Source organism: Sinocyclocheilus grahami, unplaced genomic scaffold (assembly GCF_001515645.1).
Source record: "Sinocyclocheilus grahami isolate Dianchi unplaced genomic scaffold, SAMN03320097.WGS_v1.1 scaffold168.1, whole genome shotgun sequence".
Classification (NCBI taxonomy): domain Eukaryota; kingdom Metazoa; phylum Chordata; class Actinopteri; order Cypriniformes; family Cyprinidae; genus Sinocyclocheilus; species Sinocyclocheilus grahami.
The window spans coordinates 982,570-998,013 of NW_015505347.1; the positions used below are offsets into that span (position 1 = coordinate 982,570).

The window sequence follows — 15,444 nt, forward strand, 5'->3', positions numbered from 1 at the left end:
TGACCTGCGGCCGGGATATGAGTTCACTTTACTGCCGCGACCGCGAACACACGCCTTCAAGGGATTGTTTTCGATAAATTTGGGCATTCTTTGCTTGCCTTAAAACGAGACAGGAAGATGCGGAATCACAATTCTCATTTCCATTTTTCATTTCCGAGTTTTGTTGATTTCCGTTCTGCTGATTGCATCGTAAGTCATGCAAACATTACGAGATGCTTATAACACTGATAATATTCAGAACAATGTTAGATACATATCGGTCTTTCAATGACAGATTGTTGCATTAGCTTGAATCTTAAGCTAGTCCTTGATGCTAATAAACGACGCTTTAATGCCTTGCTGGTCTATAAGTCTATATTGTTGTAAAATATTTTTAATAGCCTACTAACACCATTTGACTGCAATTGATTAATTTTTCATATTATTTATTGCCTCTCTTGGTTCTGTTACAGCTGGATTAACAATGTTAGCAAAAGAAATCGGCTATCAAAGGAACAAGATAGTCGTATCTTTCTTTATAAAGAAAAATTTCATTTTATTTAGGGTAAAAACGTGTATTTTGGCGTTTATGATTACATTTATTTTCTAAAGCCAGTAATTATTATTGATTATTCAAAAACTAATGATATTAGGCTACTATTGTCTTTTTTTCCTGAAGTAAAATATCTTTAGCAATTCCAATGGTATATAGCCTGTAAGATGCCGCCTGGGGTGTTGCCTGACTTCTTGCCTGTCTAAAAAAATGAACTTTTAATGCAAATGAAATAATTACATGGACTAATGGTATATGCTTACGTAAACATTTTAGTTATCTGATCATTAAAATGTAGGTATTCGGAGTTTAGGCACGTTTTAGATCAAAACTGCTTTTTGAAATGTTTCGTGCGTATACCACGTTAATATGACACGGCAACAACTACAATAAAACACACGCTTTATTCTTATTTCGAGGTAAATGAAAATCACCAGACAAGAACCAACTTCTAGCCTTCACCACATAACACCGTATCTATGAAACAAAAAATACAAGATGCTATCTAAAACAAGCGTCCACCCACGCACAGAGACAGTCACAGATAGACGACCCAGTCTATTCCTATGTACAAACGCCCATTAAATTAAGCATAAATAAATATATACAAACATAAATAAAAGAACCTTCCTCACACAGTTAACCAAATATTAACTTTGACAGACAGGCTATAATCCAGCTTGCGGAACTGAGAAAGTGCGCACTCACTGGCGAGCAAAGGCTGCGCGAGGCCGTGTTCCAGCACGCGCGGTCACCTCGGTTCTATGCAGCCTATAAGAAAGCGCACAAATCCGGGACCTTTTTCAAGACCTTTTTATGTCTGTTTTCAAAAGTCTTTTTTTTTTTTTTTCTTCTTCTTCGGTCAAAGCAAGCTTCCATTCAGCTGATGTAGGGTTGTAAAACAAATAAACAATATTTAGGCCATAAAATGCGTTTTCTTTGTTGATTTAGCTCTGTGTAAATGTTAGCATATATATATATTAAAAAATACAGAAACAACAGATGAATTATCAGTGAAATAGTTGATTCGGTTGGTCAGCTAAGGTGATTGCCATGTCAAAAGTAACTTAACTGAAAATGTCCTCACATTTTCACAACCAAATGGCCAAGACAGCACAACAATAGCAGTTTCAAATACAAAGAAATACAACCAAAAATACAAAATCCCCCTGTTCATTTAGTAGACAAGCTCTTTTGAATATTGCCAAAGGTAGGGTGACCATACGTGCCATTTTCCCAGGACAGGATTTCTATATTGCCTAAAATATCTAGGTTTTGGCTTTGTTTGCGTGTGCAGACCGATCGGTGTATGACATCAAAATACCTCGAGAGCTTTTTGAAAGCATAAGGAACCGTCTGTATGGTATTTTGATGTCATACACCGATCGGTCTGCACACGCAAACAAAGCCAAAACCTAGATATTTTAGGCAATATAGAAATCCTGGCCAGGACGCGTCCTGGGAAAATGGCACGTATGGTCACCCTACCAAAGGTGTTTTAAAGAATGTAAAATCTCAGTGTTTTAAATCTTGGCTTGTAATCTTTATATGAATAATCAGACTGAGAACTTAATTTCTAATGAATTGCTGTTTATGTAAAGTATATGTGTATTTTATGGGCTGTCAGATGGTGAATCTTTGTCATAAATCATACTGGATGTAACATCTGTGATGGACTGTAATGTAAATATCATGATGCTTGTTGCACATTTACAGCCTCTTTTTGGCAAACACTCAATTTCTTTGTACCGCATGTATTACTAAATGCAATAAAATCTCATATTTGAATATTCTGTCTCTTTCAAATCTATGTGGAGGCAATTTTTTGCTTAACCACTTTTATGGACAGAAGATGATTGTTTTACTGTAAGTGTAGTTTTGGCGAAAGTTGTGTGGAATGTACTTAACATTGCAGAACTGTGCACCTATATTTTAATAAGTATAATTAAATATAGTAGTTAAAAATGTCTCCACCAGTATCCCAAGCAAACCTGTCCTCCTGTGTGCTGGCCATTACACTGATGAACACTCAAATATTAGGTATTAGATTCATGAGCATGTGTGTAAAGGACAGCCTGCATCTAACATCATGTAAAATGTCATACTTTGATACACAAAAACACACTCACAAACACTCCTCGAATATTTTCACACTCGCACACGAATGAAATGAAGATGGTGAACGTGTCACAGCAGACTCGTGTCCTCCAGTCTCTTTTATCGTATCGTTCCTTTCATCTTCCCGTGATCTGTTGTCCACTCACCACCTTCAACCCAGAATGTAAAACGCAATGTCATAAAACTAGAGTTTATAGAATCTCTGAACATCTCCAATGACTCGACTTCCTTGATATCGTATTTCCACAGTTCATTTCCTGTGCTTTTCCTCTTTCTCTCCAGTTCCTTTGGAGCCATCTGCAGGTGTGTGTCGGTTGGGGGTGGGGTTGTTGAGGAACATCTTGTCGAGGCCTTTAAGGGCTTCAGTCAGGTAATTCTGTAAAGTCGTGAGGGCGGCGCAGATGGCTGGAGAACCAAAACCGTGTGTGATGAAGCTAAAGTGTGACAGGCAGCTCTGGATTCCTGGCTCCAGGATGGGCGAAGGCCGAGAGTTTCCTAATGGAGTGCGATCTTGAGCCAACAGGTCCATGAACTCCTTACACAATTGCCTGAGAAGAGAAGACAGACAGAGTTGAAACCCAGAACTTTCCATTATCAATCCAAAAATTACAAAATTGTTCTTTACTGGCATTGATGGTTCCACGAAGAACATTTCAAACCCATGGAACCTTTCCATTGCACAAAAACATTTTTCTCTACCCACGAAGAAAAAATGGTTATTTAAATAACTGTTCACTGAAAAGCTCTTTGGGGAACCAAAATGGTTCTTATATGGAGTCACTGCTTTTATTTTTAAGATTATGATAACTCTAAAAGTTTTACAATTTGGCTTGTAATCTTTATATGAATAATAAGACTGAGAACTTCATTTCTGATTAATTGCTGTGATTATGTAAACTAATGTATGTTTTATTTATTGGCTCTTTTAGATGGTGAGTCTTTGTCATAGACCATAAAATGAATGCAATATCTGTGATGAACTAGCATGACACTTCATTGTAGCACAAATATTTACACAAGAAAGACAAATGAAGCTCAGAATTTTGTAAGTTTCCATTATCACAAACAAGCCACAATTTCTAATTAATAACAACAAACTTGCCAGAAGTGTCAGCCACAGCTGAGAATGTGGGGTTTACTGGAGAGTAGCCTACAGATATTAAACCAAATGTAAGTTTTTGAAATATCGGTTTTGAAATCATTCTGATGGTACTGTGACCTTTAATGGGGCGAATGGCTTCTTCTTTCCCAAAGATTTATTCTAGTAGCAGGCAAGTTTTGTTGAGCAGCTACGAAATTCCACGAAAGGCGCAGATTGCTTTACGGCAGCAACAAATGCGTGCGTACAGCTATGTACTGTAATTACGACAGTGATATATGGCTCCAAAGTCACAAAAATAAAACTACATACAGTTGCTTTAAAGTCCGTGTGAACTGGAAGTTGCTGCCAACTTTATTTTAGTGTAGTGACGTATTTCCAACTGAAACGGAATATTGAATAGTTATTAACAGAAATCTAATGATTGGAGGGGTGTGGTTAAGGATTTTCTGCCCAAGCCATGGCCCAAGCGGTCAAACTTACGTCATCAGAGAAGGAATGCAATTCCAGAGCGGAAGCAAATTATCAGATTTTGATTAAAGATTACCAAAACAAACATTTTTTTTCAGTGGATTAACTTGCACGGATTAATTGTTAACACTAAGACTAGCAATGTGTGCTAACAAAATAATTATTGTAAATTTTATTTCATGCGGACTTTAAATGACGAATTAGAGGTTAACCAGCAGGCACAGGATGTCAATTTAACGTCGGGTTGAGAATGAAAACCGGGTTGACGTCAGTATTTGACACCAATTTGACGTTGACTTAATGCCCGGTTCAGACTACACGATTTTACCCCGATTTTGCCACGATTTGCTTGATGTAGGGTGTCTTGGGGATTCGTAAACGACAGTGGGTGTCGGGATGCAAGATTCCATCGTTTCAGCACGTGTAGTGTGTCATAGTGGACGACAACCGATTCCGCGACTGCGATGCTTCATGACATCACGACAGAAAGACTAGCATTTTTCATTTTTTTCCCCGTCGTCCACGACGAGTTCTGTCACATTGGTGACGTTGACCAATAGCAGCACAGAAGCTCTTTCATACACACGTTTCAAACATGGCAAAACGAAAGAGAGATGATGGTGCTGCTAGGAGGAATTATGAGATGGACGAAAGGTTCGTGGAGCTGTGGCAACAGTACTCCTGCCTGTATGATGTGTCATCGAGGGACTACCACGACAGAACAAAGAAAGAAAAATGCTGTGAACTATAGCGGAAGCGCTTCAGCAATGTTTACACTCTTGTTTTCGGAAGCCAGTCGCTAGTTCCGCCTTCTCGATGACATCACGCGCGTCGTTAAAGACGGCACGCGATGAATGGTCGGGAAGCAACGTGTAGTCTGACATGTTTCTTGTCCACAACACGAGATTTTAGGAATCAAAATCGTGAAATCTGACACAGTGACTGTCATGACCGACAAAAATATTGTGTAGTCTGAACCCGGCATAACATTGGATTTTGCTTACACAACCTAAAAACAACAAATATCAACATCAGCTGATGTCGGTACTGGACATCAAATTAACATTGATATTAGATGTTGAACTGACATTGAATTTTGGTCACCTGACGTTGCAACCGAGATTTAACCAAATATCAACGTCTTATGATGTTGTGTGCCTGCTGGGTAATTTAAAGCTAAATGTATATTCCTAACACTCAGGAACAAAAATGACTTATGTCTCACAATTAATAGTGATGTAAATGTTAATGCTCCTTTCAACAATATAATTTTGCGCTAAATTTAATCTATGCTGTCTAATAAAATTGTTTGTACTATATACTGTTCATTTTTTCTGTATGTTTTGTAGATATTGTTGTGTTTATTGCTGCTGGTCTCAAGCTGATTGTTTGCACAAGGTGAATGGAGGAACAATATTTTAGTACTTATTCTGTAGGAAAACAACTTCGACTTAACATGCCAATAAATGCACAACATTCTGCTAATGGGAAAGTGTGGGGTCTAGACATGCTCTGCCTCCAGCAACACTAGTCAGGTGGGTTTTAGGATCAATCCCACTAACTGTGTCCTATCCAATTCCTTTACCATCTACACAACTGTGATCCAATCAGAGAATGTCATGACATTTTTTCATGGCACATCAAGCATGACAAATTCTTCATTCACATTTATCAGAACATATATCAGAAGGGACGTGCTTGATCTTCTGTATCAGTTAAAGAAATGCGACTTGCTCGCTCATGGATTACAGCATACATTTTTCAAGAAATGAATTTAAGTCATAAGTTGAATTAAACAATCAAATGGAAAATACATCAACCATGATTCCATTAAAAAAAGCCTTTCTGCCTCCCAAAGAAGCTGAAAAGAACTGTCATTTTACTGCCATGGATATTCCTACTTATTTCTTTATATATAAATCTACATATTCTTTTAACTGAGTGTGAAATATTGATTATAAAGGAGAACTCATACATAATATCAAAGCCACTGCATAGCAACTCTGAAAACCCTCATCCATAAATTACAAACACTGTGACTTCAGCATTTGGACATTTATGATGAAATTGATCAAATGAAAAAAATATTAAATAAAAACTTTGGATATGTTAGGCTCACAGAGATCAAACAGTAAAACAATTACAAAATATTACAAAATCCTTAGTTCATATCAAACCCATGTTTGTCGATCTCAATATCTCACATAATGGTGATGTGATTGCTTGATGCTCATAATTATTTTGAGTAATAGAAAACACAGATAACAGGTGCTCTGACAGGTTCAAGCTTGCAATAGTTCAGTCGCTTTGTGGTGTTCCTGAGAATCATGGGTAAAAGGCATGTTTCTTATCCCCCAATCACACTGCGAGCAAAAATAAATATATATTTTAAAAAAAGGCTATAATGAAACTCTCCAGTGTTCACTGTCCATACATATGAAGAAAAAAGAGAACTTGAAGTTGAAATCCTCAGAGTAAAGCCTGCATATTTCTGCTTCTGAGAGGAAAGCCCATCAATTAGAATAAAGCCATCAGTTTAACTTTCACTGGAAGAGTGCCTTTATCTGTCATTACTGGGGAATATTCCATTCTCAGCATATTTCACTTCCTGAAAGAGGCATTGCTCTCAATATTCATGCTTTTCTTGCTTTGGGGAATCATACAGAAAAATACAGGCAGATATTTTAGCCTAATACTAATGTCCTCTCAACATTTGACCTCCATGCTTCTCTGAAACTGCCTGCTTGACCACTAAACATCCAATAATTATATGATCAGCAAATGTAATTCATATAATTATGATATCTGAAACTTGTAAGGTTAATTTAAAAGCAATTCATTTTCCAAATGAAGAAAAAAAAAATGTTGGCCTAATTTATACAGTATTAAATTCTTGTCTTTTTAAGAGCATGCATCCAAAACTACTTGTGTCGTGTTCATAATAACAATGCTTTGAGGTGCAATGTTAATCTCAAATAAGAATCTGAGCAAACGATCACACTTCAGTCTTTAAAAGGTCATTTGTGACAAACAGTTCAAATGCCTCCAACTGGCAGCGTTGCAGAGCCCTGCTGCGGCATCTGCAGTTGTCTGGACTTGTCAGATTTTGACCCACATTCGCTTTCGCGTCTCAGAACCACAAACAGTCTTGTTGTCCAGTCGGGAAAGTGCAGCACCCCTCTCTCCCATTCCAGAGCGACAGAACGTGAGTGCCCAAGGCTGACTGACGGGACTTTGACAGACAGACTGTGAAAGGAGAGGCGAGGGAGGAGGGATGACCTTAGGCAAAACTTCAAGGGGAAAGCTGGCACTTTAAGACTTGAAACATTTCACTTAAATATAATGAGTTTCTAGCTCGGTGCCAGGCTGAGATGGATAAGAGACGCGTGTTTCTGCTGGACCTGAACTTACTCATTAGGAACCAGCTAAACGTGTCAAAACGCACCAGGCACTAAGCGGACAGCTCTCAAAACGACACTCCATGATGGATTCTACATTCACCTCGAAATGTGGCTACACATTTGTTCAGATGAGGGCGGTTATACCAGCTTCCAAAGAAAGCAACGAATGCATAGATCACAGTTAAACAATGCAGTGAGACGTTATGCAGTCTACGTACTTTGTGGCGAGCAGCATGTTCTTTCGTGAGTGCAGTTCGTTTGGATCCGTGTGCTGTCTGTTCAGATATTCAGACACGGCCTTTGTGGGAAATTCAGTTTCACAAATGTAGCCAAAGTCCCGAGCCAAATGAACAGCTTCTCCTGGAAATGAAAAATAAACACAATATGGTGAAATGGAATTACTCGCTTAAAATATTTTTATACTAAATTACAGCTGTAGCTGCAACTGAACTGGAGGGAAAGACAGCCTATTAAGCGAATGAAAGATTGCTGTGCAGAAACAATCAGACAGTCACAACAATAATTATATGAAATTAGCTGTACTGGTTAAAATGTCGTTTTACTGCTTCTGCATCTGTTAACTGTTTGCACCGCCTAAGGAAAATAAATCAGATTAGAGAAACTCCCAAGGCAATAAAATATCATCTAGCCTAAAAATTCGGGCTTGTTTTCCATTATTGGCCATTGTTTTCTTCATTTGAAGGGCCTGAATTCCCAAACACGGTGGAAAAGATCATCTAAATGAGAAATAAGAATCAGATGTCCTGCTTTACCTTCTACTAGAGACGTCAGTAAAGTGACATTCGCTGCTTTGCGTCTCCCCGCGGGCAAATTCAAGCCGATTTTCTCCAGCTTTTCCCTCAGTGATCTTCCGCCGTTTTTCGACTTCGCTCTGAGGACATAATTAGAGACGTGTTTTATGACGGACTGACAGCAAAGAAGCACCATGAAAAGTGAACATTCTAAATCAGACATGTTTAGGCAGGAGCCATTTAAAAATCTCTCAAAAACAAAAAAATAAATGTTGTTCAGCGTCCAACGTAGCCTGTTCAACGTCTCGTCAGTCACTGCAGATGTGGTCATGACCCAGATGTTTGGCGTTCAAATTGAATATAAGTTTTTGTCTTTAATCCATTGACCTCTGCTCAGCTAATAATGTGGATTCTGGCTGATTTATCGATGCTCTCACCTCCGTAGAACCCCGCCAAGCAGCGAGGCGTTGAGGCACTCCGGCGGAGAGAGGCGCCGGTGGACCTCGCCGACCGTCACTTTATATTTGGATGTGGAGCTAAGAAGCGACAGGCGGCCGGGAACCGAGCAGAAGACCTCGTTGACGTTCACGGTGATCCCGCCGATTAGACCGTCTTTGTTCATCATCAGAGAAGCGACGCTCTTGTGTGGAACTGGAACTGTGCGAGAGAAACAGACAGAAAACTGAGCTACGTCGTGTAATAGAGACCTAGTCTCACATTTAGCCTACTGAAATATGAACACTAGCTGTGGTTACACACTTCTCAAAATGACTCTATAGCGAGAGGTGTTATTATTTTAAGATAATGTCTAAGACTAGTTACAGACAGCCCAGGCTTGTGGGAATATTATGCAATGTGAAATCTTGGCACATAAAAGCACCGTGAGCTCGAGAGCTGCCCGGAGCTGCCAGCGCGTGCTCCAGCTTCTTAATAGAAAGAAAGCCAGAATAGTCCATAAATGCAAACATAGCGGAAAGCCTGTAGTATTTTTAAATAAAATGTATTAGGCTATTTTATCTAAACATGTTACCAACTTTATATATAACAACAACGGCGTTAAAAAAAATAAAGGCATATGCATGGTTCAATTTGTGCTGTAATGTTTTGCAGTTTCCAACAAGATTAAAATGCTAGCATTACACTTAGAAATGCTGCCAGGCACTGAGATTTAGTCCTTTCGTTTATTCAATTCAGTTACACTTTCCTATCAGCTTTTGTTTCCACAGTGACATTTCAACACTATTTACTACGCTCATTTATTATATTATCGATTGGCCTTGCACACGTGCTAATAACATTAACCACCTATTTTTCAAATCACCCCCTCCCCTCCACACACAACCCACAAGCTGACCGTCAAACGACGTCTACTAACTTAAGCGCTAATGGGGTAACGAGCGCTCGAGCCCGCGGAGAACTCTACAGGGGATAATAGAGAAAACGTGCTCTAAACGAGCTCACGAGATCCGCGCTCAGAAAACCATCCATCACAGCGGCCACTTACAGGCCGTCTCTTCTGGGAGGCCTGTGTTCCGTTAACTAAATTACCGGCAAACGTCCCTCATAACGGACAAATATTAACACGAGCCCAGGGAGTTTTGCTGGAGCTCTTACTGACTGCATGGAGGCCTTATCTCGGAGTAAATATGTCAAAACAAAGTGGTGCTTAAATGTCGATTTTAAACAGTCATGTTCCCAAAGAAAATAGATAGGCATGAATAAATCTGGAATTTGCGCTACTGTTTTAATGCATAAAAGACAAGAGGCAGCTGATAATAACCTAAGTCTATAACAGACGATAGATTGGTCGATTATTAGCTACTAATAAATAAAGCTATAAATTCTTTGTAGTGACACAAATAACAGTTCGATTATAACGGTGACGATATGATTCTAAAAATATTCAATGGCTTCCAATTCCACTTGCTTTGGCTGGACGTCCAAGGTTAAGAAAATAGGCAGGTGACATCATTTAAATAGCAGATGTGTTTCAGCGCATGCGTGAAAAGGTGTGCCAAGGTGTATTCACCTGAAATGACTCTTTGCCCTAAATCCATAGAACAGTAATTCCTTCTATCAGCATTTTTTAACCAAAACCCAGTGAACGTTGAAAAATATGAAATGACCAAATAATTAAATACAACAATGGCATAATTCTTCCAGCCATTTTCTAACGTACCTTTTTTAATGACTGACTGATCCAGGATGTTCATCCCGTTGTTTGCGTCCTCCATAGCCTAAAAAGGCAGCATAATGAGTAAACATTTACATCGCTACAGCAATTATACAAGTTCAGATAACTTCAGAACAATGACCTTCTGTTTAGTAAATTTAGACAGATTTAGACAAAAATAAATCAATCGATCAATAAATAAATAAAACAAATTTCCAGTCCAGGGTTATTATTATTAAAACATTTTTGGATCCAAATAGTGAACATTAGCAATTGAAAAAAATATTTTTAATTAAGTTTAGGACGCATACCATTGTTTTCACTAACAATTCGTCCAAAAATAAAATGTTCCATGTAAGTTTTCTGAATGCATTTTTAATGGTATTTTCTAGTCAGGAAACGTAAACTAATCTGAATTTAATTAAATAAAAATAAAAATTTTTTTAACAAAATGTATTTATTTTTTATTGAAAAATGAAAATAAACCCGATGTCAGTTAGGCTACGTTTTATAATCATTTTGGGTGGAGAGGCAGACAGTCATTGTCCAGTCAGCTGAACGCATAAACTTGTCAACTGACGAAAATTAGATATGATGTGTGCAGAGATATATTAATAAAAAACAGATGGTTAGAAATGTGAACCGAGCATGGCTTAACAGATTTAAGGTGGGTGAAGTTTTCATTTTTAGCCATTGCAACAATAATTTTAAGTTAAACAGTAGGCTAGTTTTCCTCAACAGAAGCCTAACGTTATTGCTTTTAAATATTATTTATAACGTACAAATATAGTTTCAAAAACCAAAATGTGATTACAACCACGACAGATAACAAGCAAGCTCTACTACTATTAGCCTACTAAATATAGGCTACTTAGTTTGGATTCCGTTATTTGATAAATATTAATTTGATAAAAATGTTTGTAACTTGTCTCAAAAAATGTCAACAGGTCAGAAAACACCCTGAAAATATACAGAATTATGTCAAAGAGAGCTACTGCAATTATTTAGAATACAAGATAAAAATAACCTAAATCAAATCGTTAAACGTTAGTTCACTATTACACTAAAAAAAATGCTGGGTCGTTTTACCCCAATGTTGGGTCAAATATGGACTAACCCAGATGTTGGGTTACATTTTTACATTAAATGTATAACCCAAAAGTTGGGTTGAAACAAACCAGCATTTTTTAAAATGTTAACATTCTTAATGATTTACTACACGTCTTTGTGCAATTTCCATCCCGACAAAAGAGGTTATTGTCCAAACCAAGAAAGAAAAATCATAACCAACCTGCAAATCCTCCATGCCGTGCGCCAGGCCATGAAGGGACAGACCATCTCCCATCCCCACCTCGAGCCCGTGATGCGTGGAGTGGAGCAGCACGTCTGGTCGGCGCACGGTGTAGTCCCGCCGGGGGTCCAGACCCGAGAGCTGCGGTAAAGAGGCTCGAGGCTGCGGCAGTAAAGCTCCGCTCTCCGTGCCCACGTCCTGCCGCTGCCGGGAGCCCCACGGGTGCTGCTGTTGCTGGTGAAGAGCGTTCAGAGAGTACGGGTCACTGACGTGTGAGTACGGGTCCTGACTCTGGTGATACGGCAGCGGCTGGTACGGCGGCGGAAAGTACGGAGGTTGGAAGTCCGAGGAAGGTGTGTGAGAGAGCGGCGGAGCGCTGGAGTACGGACCCTGAGAGACCGAACCCAGCTGGGACAGTCTGGAACTGTGGCTCGGTACCCCATCATGGCGGTCCTTCAAACGAGAAAAGAATATAAATACGATTACAAACCAACCATTTGTTTTAATATTCTCATTTTTAAAAATAAATGATCTTTCTGGATGTTTTGAATGGCTACTGGAACGAATCCAACGACATCGAAAGAGTATTAAATAGAAGCTTATAGACTATAGCATATATCTGCGCCCGCTGTGATTCAATAAAGTACAAAAGCTTTCAAAATATTTGCATTTTCGGACTGATTCATGTGTAGTAACTTAACAAAACATTTTTAAAACGAGACATAAACGCAGGTTTTAAATTACTACCCTTACGAAAATTAACCATGGTTTTACCACAAATAAAGCCAAAAACGATGGTTTACTATAATTAAACAATGGTAACCATGGTTTTGCTACACTAACCATAGTTTAACCATAGTATTTGTATTAAAACGGTTTTTAGCTATACAAATGGTAATCAATACGCCAAAAAAACGATGGTTACTACACTTTAACCACAATAAAACCATGGTTGATTTTCGTAAGGGTAAGCTCGCAACATAAGCAAAACACGCATGCCACCTTTTTACCACGCAGCTACAAGAAAGTATTCTTCTCGCTGTTCTCAGACTCACCGTGGAGGAATAGGTGTGCACTAACATCTGGACGAAAAAACGCGAGCTCGTTCAGAGCAGAAGGACACGCGACAACGCGACAACGCGACACACGCTCGCCTGAAGAAAAACGCGTTCCTTTCTCAACTCCTCATGACCGCACGGAGCAAAAACTGGATTTTTTTCCACTTCAGCTCAAATGGCTTCTCCTACACAGACTTGTTCCTCCAGGTCTCGGTTCTGTTCTTCCCGATCCGGCGCTCTGATCCAGAGTGCGGTGCTCCGTCCGTTCGCCTCGCTACACCTCCTCCTCAGAATAATTGTTATTCATGACTCCTCTAATATTGCGGGCATACTTAAAGCAGCGGGGAGCAGCGGAGCGTGAAGGCGCTGCTGCTGTAAGTGACGTTCATTCAGGAGGAGGAAACTCTCGTGCTCTGTTGTACCCCTCTCTGTTTGAGGTCCGGCATGCACGGGTCCGGACTTCTTTCTTTTGCTATTGTTGCCTTTTATGTTATTGTTGTGTGTGCACAGTCCATTTATCTCCAGCCAGAACAAACGAATCGCCGGAATCAGCTGCTTTGAGGCAGATGGACAGAGGCCTCATTCACAAGCACTATATACTCACATACTTTCATATGCATTAAATACATCACACTCACCATAGCAATTCAAACTCACAATAGCAAAATTGGATTCCACCATATAGGGTAGGCTACTAATGTTACTTCATTTAGGCTAAATAAATAACAGCCTATATATCTGATAAAAAGCGTTATTTGGAGCTTATGTACCACAACTATGCCCTTCGCCCTTCCTATTCCAAACTCACCATAGTTTCACATGCATGTGTGTTTAATCAGGCCCAGGTCTCTGGTCAACAAAAACATGAACTTCACGATAACAATATTACACTAATATGATAAAACACTCATCGCGGTTTAAACCTTCCCTAATGAGTGTCTGAAAAAAGATGAAGTTTTAAAAGTTTTGCTTGTTTGTTTCTGCACCGGGTGACAGTTTAAAGTCCTCCACTAATGGTGCCCCATTAAACAGCTCGTATAATGGTCGATTTCACGGACTGGGGTCGAAGTGTTTAATTACACGCGTGACGGTTGACTGTGAGAGAAAAGCCAGGCCCAGGTCTCTGGTCAACAAAAACATGAACTTCACGATAACAATATTACACTAATATGATAAAACACTCATCGCGGTTTAAACCTTCCCTAATGAGTGTCTGAAAAAAAGATGAAGTTTTAAAAGTTTTGCTTGTTTGTTTCTGCACCGGGTGACAGTTTAAAGTCCTCCACTAATGGTGCCCCATTAAACAGCTCGTATAATGGTCGATTTCACGGACTGGGGTCGAAGTGTTTAATTACACGCGTGACGGTTGACTGTGAGAGAAAAGCCATGTGTGACTCTCCGGGTCGGCATCCCGCGAGGCTTTTCCAAAAACCACCACGAGTCTCTCCCACGAGCTCGAGCCCATTCAGGGGAATCCACGGGACTCCCACGCGTGACACTGCGTCCTCTCCTTCGGTAGATTCTGCGATTCTCTTATTAATAAATCGATGGCAGGCTCTCAAGAAAATAATGCGAGAAGTTTTTCAGTGCATATAAACATTGACATTTTCTTTTTTTTCCCCCCCCATCTGTTTTTTTATGCTAACTCTTTTTAGACAGTTTTTTTAAACATCACCTTACATAAATACAAACAATATTAAAGTGTAAAAATAGAGAATTTAAACGTGCCTCTTTTTTTGACAAAGCAATTACAGATTTTTTTTTCTTTTACAAATTCCAGAATTTGTAAAGTTATAATATTAAAAGCTCTTCTGTAAACAAAGGAAAAATTAGTTTTTTCCTAAATTTCCTACTTTTAAAGGAAATAAAGTAACCTGCTAAAATCACTACATTGTTAATACAAAAATAACACAAGCAATTGGGTAGAAAATGAATGAGTAGGCCTATGACAAAATTCTTCTAAATCAAACGTTTATCATTTGATTTTTTCCCTTATTTATATAACCAGAATAAACCTCCTGTCAACAAGAGACAAAACATAGCCTATTAGAAAAAATGTAACACGACCAAATGCAACGTAATTTTTTGTCGTTAGCCTATATAAATCATACAGTGAAAAAAAACAGATGTGGATGCAGTTTGTCTTCTCGTTACCTCGTATATATCTTCATACTTGACATTTTCCACCAGTTTCCACAGCATGTTCGCGCGCTGATCCCTGCGTAACGAGTGCATTCATGTGAAGAGTGAAGATCTCAACTCTCTCTCTCTCTCTCTCTCTCTCTCTCTCTCTCGCTCTCTCTCTCTCTCTCACCGAAAACGTAAAGCTCATAGAAACATTCCCGATTCCCCTTTACGGTGTTTGTCTGCGTGTGTGCTGTAACGGCGTTGATACAGTGAATGTCTGATGTTAAGTGTGTTGACTTTGAGCTGTATGTAAAGCTGCTGCGGGGGGCTTCGCTGAGACCCCAGCTCCATCATCAACTGCAGATGAAGTGAACGCTTAACAAAAGCGGTCTGCCATTTTACACGACAGAGTCAACGTGTGA

General features: G+C 39.2%; 1 protein-coding gene across 2 annotated transcripts; it reads right to left on the reverse strand.

Annotated features, from left to right (window-relative positions):
• Nucleotides 1-2,005: 2,005 nt before the first annotated feature.
• Nucleotides 2,006-15,183, reverse strand: tfap2b (transcription factor AP-2 beta). 2 transcript variants are annotated; one of them, XM_016282920.1, is made up of 7 exons: nucleotides 15,050-15,183; nucleotides 11,838-12,290; nucleotides 10,553-10,610; nucleotides 8,811-9,030; nucleotides 8,395-8,513; nucleotides 7,840-7,981; nucleotides 2,006-3,198 (listed from the first exon to the last, which is right to left on the reverse strand). In XM_016282920.1, the coding sequence occupies exons 1-7, from the start codon at nucleotides 15,128-15,130 to the stop codon at nucleotides 2,901-2,903; spliced, it is 1,371 nt and encodes a 456-aa protein (XP_016138406.1). In that variant the 5' UTR covers nucleotides 15,131-15,183; the 3' UTR covers nucleotides 2,006-2,900. The 2 variants fall into 2 exon arrangements, with proteins under 2 accessions (XP_016138406.1, XP_016138407.1); XM_016282921.1 differs by lacking the exon at nucleotides 15,050-15,183 and adding an exon at nucleotides 12,893-13,202.
• Nucleotides 15,184-15,444: the final 261 nt, after the last annotated feature.